General features: G+C 40.4%; 1 protein-coding gene across 1 annotated transcript in view; it reads right to left on the minus strand.

The window, feature by feature from the left end:
* The window catches only part of Fntb (farnesyltransferase, CAAX box, subunit beta), an 83,369-nt gene extending 64,241 nt beyond the window's left edge, over positions 1-19,128 (minus strand). The window contains exon 1 of the mRNA XM_020170916.2: positions 18,863-19,128. Within this exon, the coding sequence (XP_020026505.1) occupies positions 18,863-19,006 (144 nt within the window). The 5' untranslated portion in view covers positions 19,007-19,128. The remainder of the gene's footprint in view (positions 1-18,862) is intronic.
* Between the last annotated feature and the right edge of the window lie 3,079 nt (positions 19,129-22,207).

A 22,207-nucleotide genomic window follows, 5' to 3' on the forward strand; every position in this document is an offset into this window, starting at 1 on the left:
TCTCAGGGACAGACCTGTTAGGTGTCTTTGAGCTCATCTAGCTCCCAACCCCTCCCAGGTTGACACCCAGTTCCACCTCTACTTCAACGTTACCTCCACATTTGTACAATAATCAAACTCAGGTAACCATATGAGAAGTCAAGGACCTAAGACAAAGTATGGCTACTGAAATCAGATACAGGGATACAAATGCTTGGATGAATGGATAAAATATTCTGTCTGCACATTAAATGAGAGCAATTGCTACATTTGTACTACTGGGAGACCAGAGTTAGGTGGTCCCGTTTTCATTAGGATGGTCCTCAGATCCAGATGGGATGTAGTTTCAGAATGCCAAAGCTAGGGGCAACAAATCCTGCCGGATGCTATCACTACTGTTCCCAGAGGCCAGAGGTCATTTGGGTCAGCCCCCAAGGACTATTAGACCACCTGCCCTAGACGTCAATTATACCTCATGTCTCACCAGACAGGAGGGATGACTGACAAATGTGAGAAACCTAACGGGATGCAGTGAAAGCTGATCCTTCAACAGCCTCACAAACCAGTCCACACTCTCAGTGGACAGAGTTGATGTCTGGTGGTACCGTGGAGGACCTTTACCTGAGTCTCTCCCAGGTAAGTGGGTAGGCACCTATGCTTTGGTGAAGTTGATAATCCTTTTCACCCTAGCATTTAGATCCCCAACCCATGCCACAACATCTAGAAAAAGGAGAGACATAGACATAGACATGGCAGCCAACCACAGAGGCTCCTTGGATCCCCATGTTTATTTAAATTTGATGCCACTGGGGCTCCTAAAGGAATGCCAAACAAATTCAAATTGCAGCGGGGTTTGAATCAGTACTCTTTTGGTGGTCCACTATAAATAAAAATGTTGATTGGATTAATTATGTTTATTATAACCAACAAAGGTTTGTTAACTATACCAGGGATGCTATCAAAGGAATAGCAGAGCAATTGGGACCAACTAGCCAGATGGCTTGGGAGAACAGGCTAGCATTAGATATGACACTGGCTGAAAAGGGAGGAGTTTCTGTCATGACTGGAATTTTGTATTGCACGTATATGCCAAATAATACAGCCCCTGATTAAACTATTACTAACCCTATCTAACAAGCTAGCTGAAAACTAAGGTATAAATGATCCCTTCACTGACTTAATGGAAAAATGGTTTGGAAGATAGAAGAGCTGGATGACCTCAATCTTAACCTCCTTGATTGAAGTGGCTGGAGTTTTAATTTTCGTAGGATGCTGCATAATTCCTTGTGTCTGAGGACTGGTACAGTGGTTAATTGAGACAGCCCTCATCAATTAATCCCACCCTACCAAAATAACTTGTTTCTATTAGAAACGCAGGAATATTAGAGCCAATGGCTTCTAAATGAGTTTGAAGAAAAGAACTTAAATTAAAAGAGGGGGGGAAATTGTAAGAAAAATGATCTTTTGTATCAAAGTATTTGTTACCCTCTTAGATTACTTAAAAATTCCTCAGGTCGCCATTTTAGGTGACTTGCATGTTTAAAGCGTTCTTGCTTCTTCTTCCAGATTCCTATATGACTCCATTGCCCACCAAACTGTATGCCCTAACCCATCCCCTAAGCCTTTTAGCCAATTGAGGGAGATTGTGAACCTATGACCTGGACAAATTCCAGGTGAGGGGCAGGTACAACTGAATCAGGGATATAAGGAGGAGCCACAGTCAGTCATTTTGTGCTTGCGTGTTTGCTAAGCTGGAGTGAATACATATGTGTTTGCACCCTTTTGATCAAAAGAAATTGCCTTGTCAAGATTTTCTCTCTTGTGTGTCTGTTTTTCAGCACTGGAAGGTTATTAATTCCAACATATACAACATCTATGTATCTGTGATGTTAAACTTGCTGTCTTTAAATATTAAATGTACTTAAATTCTCTAAGTATCTTTTCTAAAATTAAAAACAGGGCCATTTAATTAAGGATTGGACATTGGTCACTTAAAGTATATATCTGTAATAAAAAAACACATTGTAACTTATTTAAAATTCATTTACTCTAAAGGCAAAATTAAAAGGGGGAATTATACAGATATAAGATGTCATTCTTTTACACTAGAATATGAGTTTTAAATATATACTTGAGATAAGGAGAACTTAATGGTGTTAATTAATGCTGTCCATCATAATTATTATCCTAAAATGTGATATAGTTGTTAAGCATTTAAAAACATTCTAACAATAACTGTTCTAAGTTTTTGTCATCTAGTTTGGATCTTTCTCTAAGACATTTTCAATCAAGCTTCCCAAAAAAATTTCTAACAAGTATCAATTTCTCAAACAGTTGTATATTTAAATATTTGCTATCACTGTTTTTGTTTTGTATTTTCCTTATAAAACTTTAACTGTTCTCTGTTGATATTTTGCAAAGTACAACATAAATAGCATATTTTTTTAAAAATGCCCCATTACCTACAGAGAAAAAACTAGGCTTAATTATACCCAAGAGGTTAAATGTATGGGTCCCTATGTATGGGTATTTTGAATAGGCAGTTCAATTAGAGGTTTTATTCTTATCAAATCTATTCCATCATGATACTTCATTTATTATTACTTTTGTTTTATTCTTTTTTGTGTGTGAGGGCAACATTAACTCTAATGCTAGAGATTAATGAAACTGTTCTTAGCCAGGTACCGATGGCTGATGCCTATAATCCTATCTACTCAGGAGGCAGAGATTAGGAGGATCATGGTTCAAAGCCAGCCTAGGCAAATAGTTCCATTAAACCCTATCTTGAAAAGACCCTTCATAAAAAAAGGGCTGGTGCCTGTATAGCTATCCTTATCTCAACCAGCAAAACCCCTTGTTCCTTCCTATTATTGCTTATACTCTCTCTACAACAAAATTAGAGATAAGGGCAAAATAGTTTCTGCGGGGTATTGAGGGGGGGAGCGGGAGGGGGTGGAGTGGGTGGTAAGGGAGGGGGTGGGGGCAGGGGGGGAGAAATGAACCAAGCCTTGTATGCACATATGAATAATAAAAGAAAAATGAAAAAAAAAAAAAAAAAAAAAGGGCTGGTGGAGTGGCTCAAAGTATAGGCCCTAAGTTCAAGCCCCAGAACCAAAAAAAAGAAAAACAAAAAAACCTTTGTTCTCTATTGCTCAGTGTAGTATGTAAGATTCTAAACTTGTTTAAGGTCCTTTCCAAACTGTGGATCTGTAAATCGCTAGGTTCTATAGGATTTGGATTCCTAGCTTTCTAAGTAATAGCAAAGCCCCTTTATGAGGCAACCCAGATCTGATTATAAACACCTGGAGTAAACTAGACAACAAAAGCCCCTCAAAGCTTAAAGGTTTACTGACATTTGCCCTATCCCTAGTAATCCTAAATTTAGATAAGCCTTTAAAACTAAAAGACAGGACATTATATTCAAAGCAGGAAAAGTTCTACAGCCTACGACTGATTCTTCAAAACTATCAAATGATATCACATCCAAGGAGACTAACATAACCTTTTAAATCCCACCTTAGTTTTCTTGATTATTTGGTCTTTTCAATTAGGATGACTAACTCATATGGACACCTGTCTCTCAGAGGGAGCTGTCTTTTATTTCTATAACATATTGCTATTTTGAGCCTGTGTGTTGCATGTAACATGTCTTTGTGTTCCATTTAAGAGACCCTTTGGGGAGACCATGTGGTCACAGCAAATGCCACCACCATGATGGAACCATCAGGTAGGTGTTCAACACCATCTTGCCGCTCCCTAGAGATAGGATGCCATCTTGCCATCTCTAGGAAAATTATAACTAACTTATTATAACTAAATTCTTTAAATTAATATAGTTTTTATACATGTTGTTTTTTGATACATTAATCTGTTAAGGATTGGACAAAGAATAGAGTATTTGTGTTAAAGATCTGTTATAAGTTACTTAGGAATCTAGCTGACTAATCTACTAAAGATAATGACAAGGAAATGGTTTGTTTCAGAGTACACTCTGCATTAATGTGATTGTTTGTGTGTGTTTTCTATGTATGTCTTTGTCTCCTACCAATTGTGGCCACTTAATTTCTACTTTTTTGAGCTCATATATGTGAGCTTTGATATTCTTTGGCATGCCTAGGTTAAAACGTGTGTGTGTGTGTGTGTGTGTGTGTGTGTGTGTGTGTGTGTGTATGTCTTTAGGATGATTCCTAAGCTACTTTTATGAAGTTAATGTGCACAACTGTCTCAAAAGTTATCTGAAGTTCTCATCCTAACCAGGTCTAACTATCCTCTGTTTTAGGACTAAAAGAAAATAATCTGTTTCATTCTATCATGAGTGTAATTTTATAATTAGATCTATTGACCCACGTGTTCTTATAGATTACTATTATAAAAAAAGAGATAGTTCAATTTAATTTTCTTCCTAAGTCTTTTAAGTTATAAAGTTGCTAAGAGTTTTATTAAAAGCAGTGTTATCTAAATTTGGTTTTCTACAAAGGTTGTTTCAAGATACAAATTAAGGTCTTAAAGCTTATAAGTTTACATATGTGTGATTGGGTTGACTATAGTTTTAAAGTTTACCTAGAGAGTTTTCTGACATCAAAACTTAAGGTGCTAATGTGTGTTTAAAAAATGGGTTTCTGTTTTATCAAAATAACTGTCAGGATCTTTTGGTGCTATAGGCTGATATAAAATTTTCCCATAACCAAACAAAAGTTTACCCTCCAGATGGGATGATAAAACTTTAAGGTTTTAGGAGTGTACTAAAAGGTGATTAATCCTAGAACACTAAATTATGTGTAATTATGTGTGTCATAAACTCTCAATGACTGAGCCTGTTATCTTTGGACTCTAGGGGTTACAAGCAGGTCAGTAACAACTCAGCTGTGTGTCCCAAGCCATTCTGTTAGTTAACATCAACAGTTTCGGATGTGATTTCTTATGCTTACTCCCTTAACTCTGTTTCTGTATCTAATCATTTGAAACGTTAATCTTATTGGTTTATACTTATCCCCTCTATTCTTCTCAAGTTTACAAGCTGACTACAACCCCATGGCCTGATGTGAAAACTAACCATAAGTGATGGGTTTGTATTAATGAACCTTACCTTGGTATTTGGTAGTTAATTCTGTAGTGGTCACAAAAGTTCATAGTAAGATGTTTCTCTTTTAACATTCAACAGACTGTCTTCTTTTATACTGCTATCTTTTCCTTTTACATGTTGTTTTTTGTATCAGTCTTTTTGCCCAGTGTATAATAATTCTTATGCTCTAATAGTTGGGTTGGCATTCAGGATCAGCATCCCATTTAGGAACCTTTGTACAGGGGTGTAAGAGTCTGGCCCTTTGGAGAATGGTAGGAAGTTGGGGTGCCCTGAAGCTTGTTCACACAGAGACATCTGTAGGAAGGCTTTTTAGGCAAGTCAAGTCTAGAAGACCTACAACTGAGACTTTCAGGATATAAGAGGGACACCTTGAAGATCTTGGTATCCATCTTGCTCTCTACCAAAGGGCAACTTCCCTCCTTCCCTTTTCCTCTCTCTCTCTCTTCACTGGCCAGCATAGAGAATTCCATTCACGAGTCCTCATGCAGGGGTGGAGGGGTGATTGGTATTTTCCCTCTTCCCTTTCCCCCTCTTTTTTTCTACCAGCCAGCATAGAGGAAGGCAACATATTCACTTGGCTGTATCATTAAATACTGGGAGTGCTTTTATCCTGCCAACCAAAAAAAGAAGATAAGCTCTCTACATAGCCCATTTGAAATTATTTACTATTCTTTGCATCCTACCTAAACTAGTCTCTTGCCAGATGCAAAAACCCTAAAGTTTTTTTCTGGTAACACTGAGGAAACGAAGTTAAAACCAAGTAAAAATTCTTTTAAATGATTGTAATACTGCTAGTGCCTTGTACATATATCTAAATGTTATAAATCATATAGAGTTAAAAATGTATACATCTAAACAGCTATAGTTCTTTTAGCTAAGGTACATTCTGTCTAATAAGGTCTTTGACATTTCTGTTCTTTATGACAAATGCTAAAAGTTCTGCCATTTAGGCCTGACATCTGCTTGTCAGATAAACCGATGTTTCTCTGACATTGGCTAGGTAAACATTATTTTATATATAGATATGATAGGCAATTAAACATTAAAACAGGGGCTATTTAAAATTACTGACATTATCTTCTCCTAACCATTGGAAATGTTAGGGTTTTTAATTGTCATTACTGTATTGATACTACTGACAACCAAAACTTGTTACTTTACCTAACCAGAATTCAAAGTTTAAACTGTAATGGTGCTGCTTTGTATGTTAGGTGTGATTTGTATTCCAGTATATAAGCCTCCTAAAATAGAGTTGTATAAAGACACTGTATCAAACTGGTGTCTTAGCTTCTTTTACAAGTTTGTACGTATGTTACCAATTATAATAAGAGAGGTTTAGCAATACTATATAATCAAAAGTAATGTTATGTTAATTGCTAAACTGTTAACCATGGTTACTTTAAACATTTTAACTGTTGTGTGCTGACACTTTATAGCAACTTAAAGGTGTTGGTACATCCCCTATGGGACAGCGAATTTGACTTAGTTAAGCCCAGCCTAAGAGCCATTTTTTTTAAATAAATCTCTGTTACTTAATTTGGCCAAAAAGGTTGCATTGGCATGGACTTCTGATCTGTTTGATGTGTTACTTCCCCTCCTCTATGGGATAAACTCTGACTTTCCAGGAGAAGCTACTCCTGCTCTGGGGAACAAAACAGTCAAACTGGAAGAATCCTCAGAGAAGACTGTTCAGAGAAACAGTTTAAGAGGACACAACCCCTGAGCGTTCTGCATCCCCCAACTTCTCAGAGGAACAAGTGACATTCAGCCACCCAAGACAGTTCAAAGGACAACAGAAATGAGGGGACTTCTCAAGATCCAGATGGAGACAATTATGCCAGACCTCTAAAAGTAACCAAAGCCAAGAGATTTTTTAAAAAGGCGGGGGGAGGTATTGGGGGGCCTGAGGCCTCTTACACATGTGCCTTCCAAGTTTCTGACAAAAGGCAAACTCATGTTTTAGCCAAGGCCTTCTGTTTAAGCAAAGGCAGTATAATTTTCAATGGTGTCTAACTTCTGCCTAGGGATGCCGTGAGTCTTCTTTCTGTACTGAACTGACTCATTGATGCTTATTCTCTTATTAGACTGACTCCTGCCCCCCAGTACACCTGGCCCTTAATGTAGTCAGCTGTAACTGCCCACTATGATAGTAGTCCAAAACAAGAGGGCCATCTAAGAGTTAAAAATAGCTACAGGTATAACACCTATAGGCAAAGTAACCATAAGACTGTCACTTTTCAAAATGAAAAGTTAGATTTTTTATCCTTCCTGCTACACCTGCCAGGGCCACTTCTGATGTTCCTCTCATTGTTAATGTTCGGATCATACCTTCTAAACCAAATTTATATCTTCCAGAATAAAAGTCTTTAGGACCCAAATCATGAGGCAATAGGGCTATCAATCTTTACAGATGAATGAGATCTCCATGAGCAACCCAGATCTCCATGAGGAAACTTGACTGTGCTGGACAATAATTCAGACACCTTGCATCTAAATGAACCCCAAGGGAAAGAAAGAGGAGAGACAATTTCCCCTTGTAGGTAGGGTCTGCTGCCCCTTGTCAGCTCAAAGCAGATACTGAAGATGGACTGCCCCCTTCAGCAACCCCAAAAAAAGAATTTTTGAAATATTGTCTCTCGGGGGGAATTTGAGGTAGGCTAAAATTAGGGAAAATTCAGGACTAATAGAAAAATATTACATCTTAGATTAGCCTTTAATCTTTGACTCAGGAACTGCCCTCACCTGGTAGGGAACTGACTATTCATTGATTACTGGATGGGAATCACCTGGTTCTCCCCTTCCCATAGGTTTTAAAAGCACCTGAAAAGCAGAAACACACTCTCTTGGCCAGCAGGCTACACCTGCACCCACCATGCTTCCCTTTGTATTTTCCTTTCCTAACATTTAATAAACTCCTTTTACACCCACATGTCCTGTCATGGATTCTTCTCAGTGAGATACAAAGAATTTGGAAATCTTCCGATCCCAGACTACACCAGCATTGTTAACAGTTTTAAGGCAGTCTAAAAATAGGAAAGGATGCCATGGGACTTCTCAGACCCTACGTAACTTACTCTCAGCACATTTCACGCAAAAGTCTTTTTTCATGTGAAACTGGTTATCTCAGCTCAGTGTTATCCTTTGTTGTTGTACATTGTAAGACAAGAAGCCTTGGGATGATTCCACCGTCCATTACCTCTCAGATAAAAAAGCATAAATACTGATTACATCGTGCATATGATTAAAATACCTGAAAGCTAGTTTACCTGCATGCACAGCGTGTCAATCATCCTAGCCTGACCACTGGAACCAAATCTTTTCCCACCTACCAGTTTAAAATGTCTGAAACAGGGGTCCCACACACTTCTTTCTGCTGCTTCCATCCCACATGGCATACCTGGCTAGCTGAGGCCACCACTGCTTTTTGTAATGCCTTTCCCCTGTCTTTAATAAGATCTACTACCTTCCTTACTACATCCACATGCCTTGCCTGGATTCTTCCACACAGGACACAAAGAATTTTGGGGGGAATCTTCTGATCAAAATAGTACTTTCTTCTTCTTTTTTTTTATTTTTATTTTTATTTTTTGGTGGGATCAGGGTTTAAACTCAGGACTATGTGCTTGCAAATCAGGCACTCTATGGTTTCAGTCACACCTCCAGTCCATTGCTCTGGTTATTTTGGAGATGGAGGTCTCACAAAGTATTTGCCCAGGCTGACCTTGAACCTTTATCCTCCTGATCTCAGCCTCCCAACTAGCTAGGATTATAGGTGTGAGATGCCTGGCTAAATAGTACTTTCTTTATTCATAACATTTGTTAATGCTTTTTAAACTGCTCACTATACTTCTTCCCAAATAATAAAAGATAAACAAAGATAACAACAATTCTTTAAGTATAACAAATAAAACGGTTCTCTGAATAAATTACTTAATATTTTGGGGGAATGTAGGATACTAGAGTACGCCACCCAAAATAAGACTGTAGGAGAGCAGAATACATCACTCCAAAATAAGCCTCTTTGGTATGGATTATTTTGAGCTGATTATTTTGAGAAACAGCAGACACAGGAGAAGCTGACAACAGCACAGAAGTTACCCTTTTGTAAGGGAAATTTACATCTCTAAAGACAATTTCCATCTTGTTCATCCTCCTCTCCTCCCCACTCTTCCCTCCAGAAAGAGAACTCCCAGACTCTGTCAAAGAAAAAAGGCTCAATGTAAATCTGCTTGACAAACCTTATCTGTGTTCTCCATATGTCTCTTCCAGGTCACCTGCCCATTACTGACCTCCCCTAAACCATTGTTTGTTTCAGCTGAAGACTGCATTTAAGTCAGAACCCCAAGTCATTTCTTTCAGATTTACTAACTTCTCTGGGTATAGATTTTCTCTTGTTAATCTCTTTGGACACAGAGAGTCCCAGCTAAGAACTTCAAAAATTTAGAAAGAAGATTCTTTTTTCTCCCTAGTGTTCTAAGATTCCTGAGAAGGCTACCCCAGTTTCCTTGATCTTGAACAAGGTTTAAGTCCTTTATGAATGGTACTAGGGGTTCCTTCACAACCTTGACTTCATATTTGAATCACCTGGGGAGCTTTAGAAACACTGATGCCTGAGTCCTCCACTAGAGAAACAGGACAGATGAGAAGATGGGGAAATTATATTAATTTAATAAATATTAAAAGGGCCAGACTCAAGACATTGGAACAAAGAAGTAAAAACTAAAAAGCCTGAGCAGCTATCCCCTCCCACCTCCTTTTAGATGTTAAGCACAAGAACAGGGAGAATAAGAGGTCCATCTGCATCTGCCTTTCCCTTTGAGACTTAACAAGCTGCAAGGTTCCTTGAATGGGTAAAGGGACAAAAGAAAAAAGCCTGTTTGGCAAAGGGAAGTCCTAAAACTCAAACCATTGTCCCTGTATTTTGGGAGAGCCCAGGTGACATCTCCATGTTTTAGTACCTATTTTAGCCACCCAGATCCACTGTCTTAATGATCAGAGGTTGCTAGACAAGAACACGTGTATTCCCCAGATCACAAAGTACAAGACTACAGATAAGGACCACCATTTTGAGTCTTTACTCCCATTTTCTGCATGGGGAGAAGAAAGGTTTCTCCCCATTTCTCCTTACTTTTATCCTGTTATACTAAATTCTTTCTTAATAAACCTTACTATCATTTTTACTATTTTTTCACATCTTGCCTGAATTCTTCTCTCACCAGACTCAAGGCTATCTAGCTATGCCAACTTTCCAGTAACACATCTGCTTTGCAATGTGGGAGCAGGTTGTAAAACTGAAAGGGCCCAGACCCTATGACCTAGCAATTCTACCTCTTACTGAGGCAGGTTAGTACCAGGGAAAAAAAAAAAGGCGCCACAGAACTCAACCCACCTCAGCAAAAGGTCACTGCATGCTGAATTCCTCCATGTCCCCATCCAGTACCATCTCTCTAATGGTCATTACAGTTGCAAATTCCTTTTCGATTGTACATTCCTTTGTAGTAGTAAGCTCCCCAAAAGACAAAGGAGTCTCTTGGCCCTTTTCAGACCGGAAAATGAAACAATGGCACATGCTTGGTAAAGGGAAATCTGTCCTCAATCTGAACTCTCAGGTAAAACCATCTATTTAAGACCTTGTAAATACTGGTTGTATCTCATGTATACAATTGAAAACCTGAGAATGAGCATACAAGCACCTGCGCTGAATGCTGCATGTTATGAGACCTTCTCAGTCAAACCTGTCAGTCCTCTAGCCCTCCTGCAAAGATTTTTCTGTTTTCCCCTACAACCTATAAACTGATCTTTGAGGGACTGGTGGCATGGCTCCAGTGGTAGAGCACTTGCCTGGCCAGTGTAAGGCCCTAAGCTCAATTCCCAGCACCACATTAAAAAAAAATGCCCTTTGAACAAAGATCAGGGTTCTATGCCTTTTGCTCTCTGTTTTGAGAGCCCACTGCTCTCTCTTTTGCAGTACCTATAGTTTCCCTTCCCTTTCAATAAAACTTTGCTACTGGTTTGCAAACTATGTCTTTGTCCAGTTCTTTGTTTAAGAGATCCAAGAACCTGAGATCTTCTCTGCCCCAGTCTTCTGAGACTATTTACTGGTAACATTTCAACAGACCTAGAGAAACTCTTGCACACATTATAAGGTGTGTTTAAAGATGCTCACTGCAGTTGAAGGGGTTCAGGATAACTACCCCAAAATAGACACCCTGTTTGCATGTTGAATATTTTAAGCTGAAGAACTCTGAGAAAAGGCAGGAGCAGGAAGAACTTCTTGATCCTCCCCAATGCAGGTCATGGAACCCTCACATATGAGCATCGTTTTCTCTGAAGATGAAAGATCACAGAGAGGAATCAGAAGGAACAGGCCTTGCTATGTCTCCCCCACTTATCTTATGGTCCCTTTGTCCTACCATACTTGTCCATGCTGTTCCACTCTTCACCAAAGGTAGCATAAAAATACTCAGGTTTAACCACTTCTTCAGGTCTTTACCTCCTTACAAAGGCTCCTGGGTCACAAGAAACTTATATTAAATAAAATTGTATGTTTTTCTCTTGTTAATCTGTCTTTTGTTATAAAGGCCCCACCAAGAAATAAGTATAGAAGGAAAGATATTTGCTCTTCCCTACACAGTTCTGTAAGCAGTAGAAACTTTGATGCATCCCTAATACCCATTAACAGAATGGATAGCATATGCTACACATGACATGATACAACAGTATGCTATACCATACATGCAGGTTATCACATCTGACTACTACATACTCTAGTACATTGTAAACAATACTGTAAATACACTGCACAATCGTAACACAGGAATTTTGCCCTTCAACAGAAAACTATGCACTGCCAACAGCACATCCTTTTAGGCTGTCTGATTTTGGCCTTATTCATTTTCTTTAAACTATTTTGCACTTTTTTACAAGTTGTATGTTATTGATAGATATCCAAACTGTCATACCCTATTATAGTTTTCATTTGATTGCCTCCCATTCCCCAGTTTAAACTATAACAACAACAACCCAGAGTTTTTTTGGGGGGGTGGGAGGAGTAGTGGTACTGAGATTTGAACCCAGGGCCTTGCACTTGTTAGGCAGGTGCTCTACCACTTCAGCCACCTTCAGCTCAATTTGCTTACAGTTATTTTTTGCACAGAGTCTTGGTTTTTGACCAGGCCACCCTAGACCATGATCCTCCCATTTATGCTTCCCAGACAGCTAAGAGACAGGTACTAGCCACCATACCCAGGTGCTAGTTGAGACAGATCTCACTAACTTTTTGCCTGGGGCTGGCCTAGAACTTCAATCCTCCCAATTTCTGTTGTCCAAGTACCTAGGATAATAGGCATAAGCCACCACAGCCAACCAAAAAAACTAGTTTTTATTCTATTTGAAATTCAATTTCTTTACGCCATATAAATTTATGCTGACTTTTTATTTGAACTGGTCATAACATCTGCCTCGTTCCTTCATATGTGAATAAAATAAAATTTTTATTACATGTTCAATTTTACCTGTGTAAATCATGATTTTACTTTTTTCTCTAAAAATTATCTTGAACAGTAATTATATAAATATCAATTTGAATAGAGATAATGATGACTAATGAAAAAGGCAAGATGAAAATGACAATTTATGTGTTTTTTTAAAAATGCACACACAATTAGTTTTTTGTATATACACAAAAAGACTGAACATGAAGAAGTGGAAGGATACACACCTAACTCACAATGGCGGGGACTGAACTGGGAATATGGGTAAAGGACATACCCATATTTAAAGGATTGTTTTCCTTTAAACAAATAACCAAAGGCAAAAAATGGGATGTTAGCAACAGCTAATTCTAGGCTGTAAAAAAGATAGCTCATTGTTTATTATTTACATTTTTTGTTAACTATAAATTCCTTAGGGGTTCTGTCTGGGTGTGGTGGTACATGTGGAGGCAGAGGCAGGAGGATCACCAGTTCAGGCCAGCCAGGACAAAGTTAGCAAGACAATCTCAAAAGGGCTTGAGGTGGGGGAGGCTAATAGCTCAAATGTTAGAGCATTTGCTTGCCAAGCAAGAGGCCCTGGGTCTAATCCTCAATACCAAAAGCAAAAAAAAAAAGGGATTCCAAAGTGCTCGGTTTTGTGATGCCTCACCATCCCTCACAACACACAGATAAGCAGGCCACAGCATATAAAGAAGCAGTGTTCCCAAAGTTCATTGTTTTCCATCAAAGCAATGTCAAATTTAACAGGTTCCCAGGTCGACCCTCGAAAGCCTACTGAATAAATAGCATAATAAATGTTAATCCTAACCCCAATCTCTGTGGCCCCCCCCCCAAAAAAAATATTAGTTCTAACAATACATTTCTCACCTCTAGTTATAAAGGAACTGATCTCTTAGGATATGGCAAAAAGGGAACACAAAAGTTCAGAGTTAAGGTCTACTAGTTTGTCAGTTCACACCTGCTCAACAGGGCACAGGCTAGGTGTTTCTATGTACAGAATATAAGTGGGTTTCCTTCTCTCTCTCAACACACACATGCACATACACTATAGGTACACACATATATATAGATACATATATACATATATCTTTACAATATGTAACCTAATAAATATGTATTTACAGATATATACACATATATGATATATGCTACTGTGTGCATTAGTGTTTTGCAACAGTGGGGGGATTGTGATAGACTCAAGGGGCCAGAGACAAAGTGACTGCACTGAAGTCCCCAAGACTTAGGTACCATAGCAATAAAGCAAGATGTAACCACCTGCTTACAATCTGGATAACTCTGTTTAAAAGATGCCTCATGGGCCAAGTGTGGTGTCATACACCTATAGTTCCATCTGCTCAGGAAGCTGTTGCTTGAGCCCAGGAGTTCAAGACCAGCCTGAGCAATATAGTTAGACTCTGTGTCAAAAAAAAAAAAAAGATACTTCAGAGAGAGATGGAGATGTAGCTCAGTGGTAGAATATTTGCCTCGCATGTGTGTGCAATGTCCTAGATTCTGTCTTCAGCAATGCAAAAAAAAGTCTCATTGAGTTTTTCTAGAAATCCAATCAATATTAATAAAAGAACAAAATAATTATTTATCAAGGAAGGGTAAAATCAATAAATGTACTTGGTAATTTCCTTTTCACAGCTTCCTTCTATCTATAGCCGAGCTCATAATGACCAACTTCCACATCGTGGACCATCACTTGCCTTCTTCCTACATCTCTACCTTTCTCCTAGACAAGGACCATTCCAGAAAGCAGACTGCTTTCTGAATTTTATACTTCTATTAAGCTTGGTAAAAGAATCATTAATATGTTAAACATAGGCAAGGTTCTTTAAAAAAAAATTCCTCAGAAAGAAACAAGTCATTTTATAATCAAATACTTATAAAGTACCTCTTGCTGTGGGGAGTTCTTTCAATTTCATTTTGTTTACAAAGTACCAGTTGAGATTGACACAGTAGCCTAAAACAACCTGAGTCAAGGTCTATTTGGGGCTGCTTTGGCTAATGGTATTAGTGAAAAAAGAAAAATTAAACATAGATTTAGTAATTATTCCTGGGGACATAACGTCACACTTCCCTGTTTAAATTACCTTTATAAACCAGCCTTTTAAATATTATTTTTAAAAGTAAGAAAATGGTTACCTTGTGGCAATCACAAACACACCAACTGGAAACATTGTGAAAACAAATAATTCTAGGCCAGGCAGCCTGGCTCAAGCACAGGGCCCTGAGTTCAATCCCTAGCTAATTTTATAATACCAATTTTATTATTATTGTTGTTGTTGTTAGGTGGGTGTGGTACTAGGTAGGCTGGGTATGTATGGTACACACCTGTAACCAGCACTTGGGAGGCAGAGGCAGGATTGTGAGTTTGAGACCTGTCTCAAAAGAAAGAAAGAAAGAATTTGGGGCTGGAGGAGTAGTAGAGCACCTGCCTAACAAGTGCAAGACTGAGTTCAAACCCCAATACTGCCAAAAAAAAGAAAAGAAAAAATTTGAATGTACCTAAATTTAACTGTAAATTCTGTCAGTATGCATTTTGTTTATTTACCTACATACTTAAAAATGTAAAAGTAGTTGTTTGGACTTGGGGAGGGGGAGGTAATGAGGACTGTTGAACCCGGGCCTTCTTTGTGCATGCTCAGATGCTAGGCATCACTCTAATACTGACCTACATACTTACCTAGGTTTTTTTCCCTCCCTTCCTCCCTTCCTCCCTTTCTTCCCTTCTTTTGTTTTGAGAGAGGGTCTTGCTATGTATCCCAGACCTCAAACTCTCGATTATCCTACCTCAGACTCCTGAGTGTTGGAATTACAGGTGTGTACTACCATGCCTAGTCCCGGCCCAATTTTTTAGACTTTTTATAAATTTGAAATTTGAGGCTGCCATATAATTGGACAATATAGTATATGCTGGATTCCAATTAAATAAGATTGGTTCACATGGCTAGACTGCTGAGCACTTAACCAAGCAGACCTACGATTCCTACTACTGGAGACATAAAGAACTGGGAAGCTTGATCATATTGAATGACTTGCCCCACTTTCATTTATTACTCTTTGAAAGACTCTATCATGAAGCAAGAGGAGCAGGAGGCAGGACCTGGAACCCATGGTCTCTCCGGCTCTCAAGTCCATGGGTGGCCCCTTCCCTCCCAATGGTTCCTCCTACACAAACAGCTGCCCCAACTCACCCTTTACAGCCCAGCTCCATGTCCACGCTCTCCACCAAGTCACCCCTGATTCCCTCGGCCCACAGCTTGCTCTTCCTCTTCCCATGCGATATGGTCATAATTTAAAACACTGTGATTCTTTTGTTTCTTTTGTTTTTCAAGAGAAAACAATTTTGAGAGCAGGGACTAAGAGTACTAATTGTTTTATATTCCCCTTAGAGTTGTCACTTGATTAAATGCTGTCTAATGACACGCTATTTCAAGTGGATGATACTTTGGCCCCTATTCAAGGAATAACCAAAAGAAACACTGGAGTAGTATCTATTATGAACAACTGCTTTTGGCAAGGCTATGAATGCTAAGACTATCGATATTATCCTACTGGCCTGAATCACCATGTTTGCAACCACACCTTGCTTTCTAAAGTCATAATGAAAGGCCCTTCCTGCATCACTTCCATCAGCAAAATACATATCAACAGAGAGACAGAAACTGACCACTTCCATTGCTGCTGTCATCTCTTACCCAGGACTCTGTACCCTCTACCGTCCATACCTGCTGTCCACACTCTGCTCTTGACAGTAACCTACACCAACCTGTTAAATTGCTAGTCAGATTGCATCACTTCTCTGCCCAAAACCTTATGATCAGGGATCAGTTTGAGTCCTGGCGCGAGTCAGGTGCCACAAAGTGAGTGAATCGAGGAGAGTTTATACAGAGTTTACAAAGATATGGCAGGTGTAGGGAACCCACAGGCAGAGTACAGCATCTGGAGCTGGGAACTCAGGGGCACCTGATCCTCTCTTAGACCTGAAGGTGTGATAGGAAAGAGTGAAGAGGAAGACAGGGGCTCTGTGGAGAAGGCACCTGATAGATATAACCTGAAGTCTAGGGAAACTCCAGCCCACACAACTCTGCAGGAGGGAAAAAACAAAATGATCTCATTCCTCTCTTTCTCACCTCCTAGCAATACTTCCTTGGCCAAACACCAACCAGCTACACAAGGCAACAGATCCTGCCAGGCAGGTCCACCTTCTGTGGCAAATCCACAGGGCAGGGTGGAAAAGGGTCCAGTGAATCTAGGAAGCAAGTGGATGCTATCTAGCCAGATGGCTTCCCATATCAATCAGGGTCTTTTAAAGTACTTACAACAGCCCACAGGGCCCTCTATGGATCTCATCTCATGCCCTATCCTCTTGTTGCTAATCTTTTGACTCACCAAGAACTCTCCTGCCTCGGGTACTTTGTACTTGCTGTTTCCCAGATGTTCTATCCCCAGAGTCACTAGTGACTTGCTCCCTCACATCCCTCAGATGTCAGATCAAATTAACATCATCGTCAGTTTTTCCCTTAATACCATTCCTGGCAAATCCCTTCCCATCTACCCTTCTTTATTTTTCTCACAACATATCTAACTTTTGTGTGTATGTATACAGTACTGGGGATTTAACCAGGGCCTCCTGTGGGCTAAATTCATGTTCTACCACTGAGCTACAACTCAACACTAATAATTTTTCTTCTTAATTAGCTGCCTTCCTGGCCTAGAATAAGAGTTTCTTAAAAATGTTATCAGTCTCCTTTATTCACTGACTTAGGTCAAGTGCCTAGAACAGTACCTGTCACACAAAAAAAGCACTCAAGTATATGTTAAATGAAACAAAACGAATGGATGGAACAGAAGGACCCACTGCAAAGGGCTCCTTCTACTGTTTATAGTTTTAACTCCTACAATCAAATTATTGTCTAACAAATAAGTAGTCTCCTGATAATCAGGAAGCAAGCAACAAGCCTTTCTTTTTATTGCAATGGCACAAAATTGAGCTGTCAGAAAATCCATCAAAAAAGAGAAGTTCCAGTCAACAAAAGAATAGCAGTATCTTATGTAAACAAATCTTCCCAGCAAGGTTGTTATTTCTGATAAATGTATCATTTTCCTACCAACCTGGTACTTCTCTACACCTGTTTTCTCATTTGCAAAATGTGTTAAGACTGAATGGTAACAATGTAGAAAGCATTTAGGACTGTTCTGGGACCAAAAAAAGAGTTCTATAGGATAGGATAACCTAAAACTCATGAAGCATAAACCTCCAGTTAAAATATTCCTTCTGCTATTATATGCATTAGCATGTATCCAAGCACTTGTTTTTGTTATAGATTTATGTTCAGAGCTGTAACTGTAAAATACAGTAATTACTGCTATTAATTTTGCCTAAACAAAAGCTTTCAAGTGCAGGTATGAAAAATAAAGCAGGTCCCTCCAAGGATAAATCTGGGTACTGATCTTACTAAGAGATCTTATTTTAGTAAGCAGCTGGATGCTTGTTAGTGTTAAAAAGAATCATCGTGACCACAACTCCTAGTAACAGATGGATAAACAGCTCTGCAATTAATTTGGGAACAATTCCAATTGGGGAATGAAAAGGAAAACAAAACTATAGTTTTGTTCACTATACTTCACTACTCATTCCTCAAACACTTTCAAAATGATATGCTCAACTCTACCTTTAGGCCTTAGTGAATGACAAGCAATCCAAATTCATACTTTTAGCACTTTCCAAACTAGCTCTCGTGCCTGCTTTCCCCAACTAGGCTGACCAGGGGCTGTTTTATTTCTTTGTTTTTCAACGCTTGGTATTGTGGCTAACCCACAGCTAGTGCCCAAACGACTACCAGGACGCCCATCGCGTGGCAGGCCCCAACATGGCACTGCAAGTCAGAAATTAAACCGATTATGAAATGGCATGACCGCGTCCGACCGTTCTGTCCCCTAAACGTCCTGCACCGCAAGCAGGTAGGGGAAAGTGCACTGTCGGTCCCCGCACCTCCCGACGTCCGGGCAGAATGGAGAAGGCTGTCCGATCCGCCTGGGCTACTGTGGGGTCCGCACAGTAGACTTGAACCCGGTGCTCTCCTCTCAGAAGTAGCCTCGCAACGACCCTTCCACACGCCTGCCCCACAAACGCTCCACCCGGAAGCCCCAGTTTGGAGCCCGGCGCCCGCCAGGGGGCGCAGCGGTGCACTGTGGGAGTGGTAGTTTCCCGCGGAGCTCGGCGCCCCGCGGCCCCGCCGACTGGACTCCCGCTCCCAGAAGGCCCCGCGCGGCGCCTCGCCCAGTCCTGCCACCTCACCTGTTCAATGGACGTGACTGTTTCCACCGAGTCGTCCTGCAACCGCTCCCGCGCGTGCTCGGGCCGCAGGCTGTACAGCGGTTCTGACCAGACTGGGGAGGAGGATGGAGGGCAATAATAGGTGAAGGAATTCGAAGAGGCCATGATCAGGAGAGCAGCGGGCGGTATATGGGACTCAGCTTCGTCCAGCAACAACGCGCATTGAAACTCGAGCGGGCTAAGGCGCTACGGAGAGTGGGTAGAGTCAAAAAGACTTTGAACGCGAATCTCTCCTCCCACCTACACATCTTCAGGGAGTGAGTTTCTGGGATGCTGCCGCCCCCCATTGGGCAGATGAGCTGTTGCAAGAGCTTGACTTCCTGGCGCGCAGGAAAGGATGCGTGCATCTGAGTTGCATTTCAGAGAGATGGCGTAGGATGCCTTGGTTCGTTATGCAAACCTTAAAAAAAAACAAAAAACTTCCTTTCTACATTCTGCCAACTCCCACCTCATTGAAATGCTGTAGTTTGTAATTTTGGCTGCTCAAGAACCCAAGGAATGTAACTTTAAAAGCATTTCTGACAGCTCCCCTGATTGCCTCAGTCACGCGATTACTAATAGAATTATTATGCCTACCTATGGGTCCTTGATGGCCTCCCCGGAGAAGCCAGCAGCTCCTCAACAAATGAGAAGACTTGCCATTTCAGTACTCAGTGTTGTTGTACTTTTCTCCCACCTCCTTGGGAGTTACAGTGCATAGCAGGAGCTAAAATGCTATAGAAGAAACGAGCATAAGTCAAACAACAAAAGAAATAGCAAATAGTAGGAACACCTACTACCTGTCAGACATTGTGACAGGTCTGCAAACGTGACCAAAACAAAGTCCCTTACACTTTAGAGGAATAGACAGAATTAAACGAATGAATACAAATACGTGAAAACTTAAAATAATGGTACGAAGGAAAATAACAGGTAGGCATCTAAATTAGACCGGTACTCTTGGCTTTAGTATATGGAATTTAAGCTGAGACTCCCAGGATAACAAGGAGCCATCCAGGAGAAAAAAAACAAGGCGTCTCAAGCAGAAGGAATACAAATTTCAGAGAACATGCTACACATATACCCATGTATGCTTGCATTAATTTGACAGTTAATCTAAAAGTATTCAAAAACAACAAAAAAATTCCCATTAAGTTGGCCTAATTATCATATGTGCCCCCATTAAAATAATGTTAAAGCAGTGATTTTAGGAAAACACTAACCTTGAACAACAATAGAAGGGAGTTTTTTTTTCAGGGCCTACATCAAAAGGACTACACCAAAATTATAACACAAGAGGTTAAATTATTTAGGGTAGGGAGCTGTGGGAAAAGATAACAGTTGTTCCAGGAGCTTGACAGTGTAACTCAGTGGAAGAGCACATGTTTAGTATAGGCACACCCCATGTTTCTTCTCCAGTACCATACACACACACACACACACACACACACACACACACACACACTATATACCCACATGGAGAGAGAGAGAGAAGCTCTACTTCTTGCTCAGAGCATTTTACTTACTCAACTTCAAGTCATAGGTCTAGGATCCAGGAAATATAGGCCCAACAGCCAGAAACAACATTTAAATTCTAAGGATTGAGCTGGAAAGACTAGCTGGAATGATTTTGTAACAAGTTGTCACATGTTGCACAGGTGCACCTAAAGCAACTGCAAATTATATTTTAGAAATTGAAATCCATTTCTGAAATGCAGTCTCCTCTAGTGGGATCCAAAAGATGTTAATGGGATCCTGACAAGAGTCTGTTTGTTCAATCAATGTCTATAGAGTATCAGTTATGTGCTGGGCACTGAGCTAAGTGCTATGGAGATGGTGGTGAACAAGCCAGACATTGTCTTTGCTCTTATGGGTCTTATGAATTACCAGAAGAAAGACATTAATAATGCAAAATTGATAATATAATTAAAATTGATAATTAAACAATGATGCAAAATTGCAGCTAAGGAAAATGCCATGAAGCAGAAAGAAGCACCGGGTGTTGCATAACAAAAGGCCTAAGTTAGTCTTGGAGACTACCTGGGGACTCCATGAGGAAATGAGTTCACCAACCTAGAGCGAGGGCACAGACCAGGCAGGGGAAACCCACGGACAACCCAAACTCAAGTGTCCCCAGTAATGAAAACCATGAGACATTGTACTGTATGTCAGCATGGAGAAGATCCTCCACCTTGGAGGCCTGCCAGCTGTCCTTCCTTTGGATTTAGTAAAGCCACTCATCCAGTAAGCAGTCTGAACATCAACATTGGTGGCACTGCAGAGAATGGTGTCCTTAGAGGGGAACGTCTTAGTAATGATAACTAATAGCAACTCTAGCTTGGACTGCATGTGATTTGGCTTTATTTTACTCAAATGCACGATGCCGTTTTTTGAAAATTAAGTGGGGGATCATATTTCTTTAAAAAATAATAGTATTGTAAAGAGTGGGCAGTGTGATTTTGTACTTTCAAAGGCCAGAAAACAAGAAAAAAGTTAATGCTCTAAATGAACCACTAGAAGTCGCTCCTGACCCTAGAGCAGGCGCGGAGTAAGCTTTGAAACCGCTCTCTCCGCCTTACTCACCCAAGCCGTACCTCGGGATGAATTGTTTCTTTTAATAGCTTGTGAAACTGTAACAATATATGCTGGGACATTTGGAAAATGGACAGAACTCATCTATTATCCCTCTAGGTAATTAATTTCCTCCCGCACATTTACTCCGCTGTCATCTGTGCTGTCCGACTCTGCGGTCTGTCTCTCCGGTCCCCCGCCCCACTGCTCAGCTTCCCCCTCCCCCCTGCCCCCCCCCCACGGGGGGCCAGCGCCTCCCCTTTCCTCGCGCCCCCTGGAGGACGTGACTGCAGCAATTCTCCTTTGCCTCTCCTAAAACATCACATTTTCCCTCTAGTTGATCAAGCCCGGCAGCCCAACATTAACTATTTCTCCATTCTTGTGAGGGGATGGGTATGTTAAACACTCTCGATTCCTCTTCCTTCCACTTCCCCCTTACTCATTTGCTTTTACAGCAAATGTCCTTGAAAGAGCCCCGACTAATGTCTCCACTTCTCCTCCTCCTCTCCCTCTTGAACCCGTTCTAATCTGGCTTCCTAATCACATCTTGTCTCCATTAAACTCCTGACTGCTGGCTGGTGGAGTGGCTCAATAGGTAGTGAATTCAAACCCCATACCGCCATAAATAGACTCCTTACTGCTGAATCCAAGGCGCAGTTCTCAGTCTGTGTCCCTAGTCTTCCTATTTCACTTCCCAGCAATATTTGCATGGGTTCTCATTCCCTCCCTGAAGCATTTTCTTCTTGTAGGGTCTGG

This window comes from Castor canadensis, chromosome 3, assembly GCF_047511655.1.
Source record: "Castor canadensis chromosome 3, mCasCan1.hap1v2, whole genome shotgun sequence".
Classification (NCBI taxonomy): Eukaryota; Metazoa; Chordata; class Mammalia; order Rodentia; family Castoridae; genus Castor; species Castor canadensis.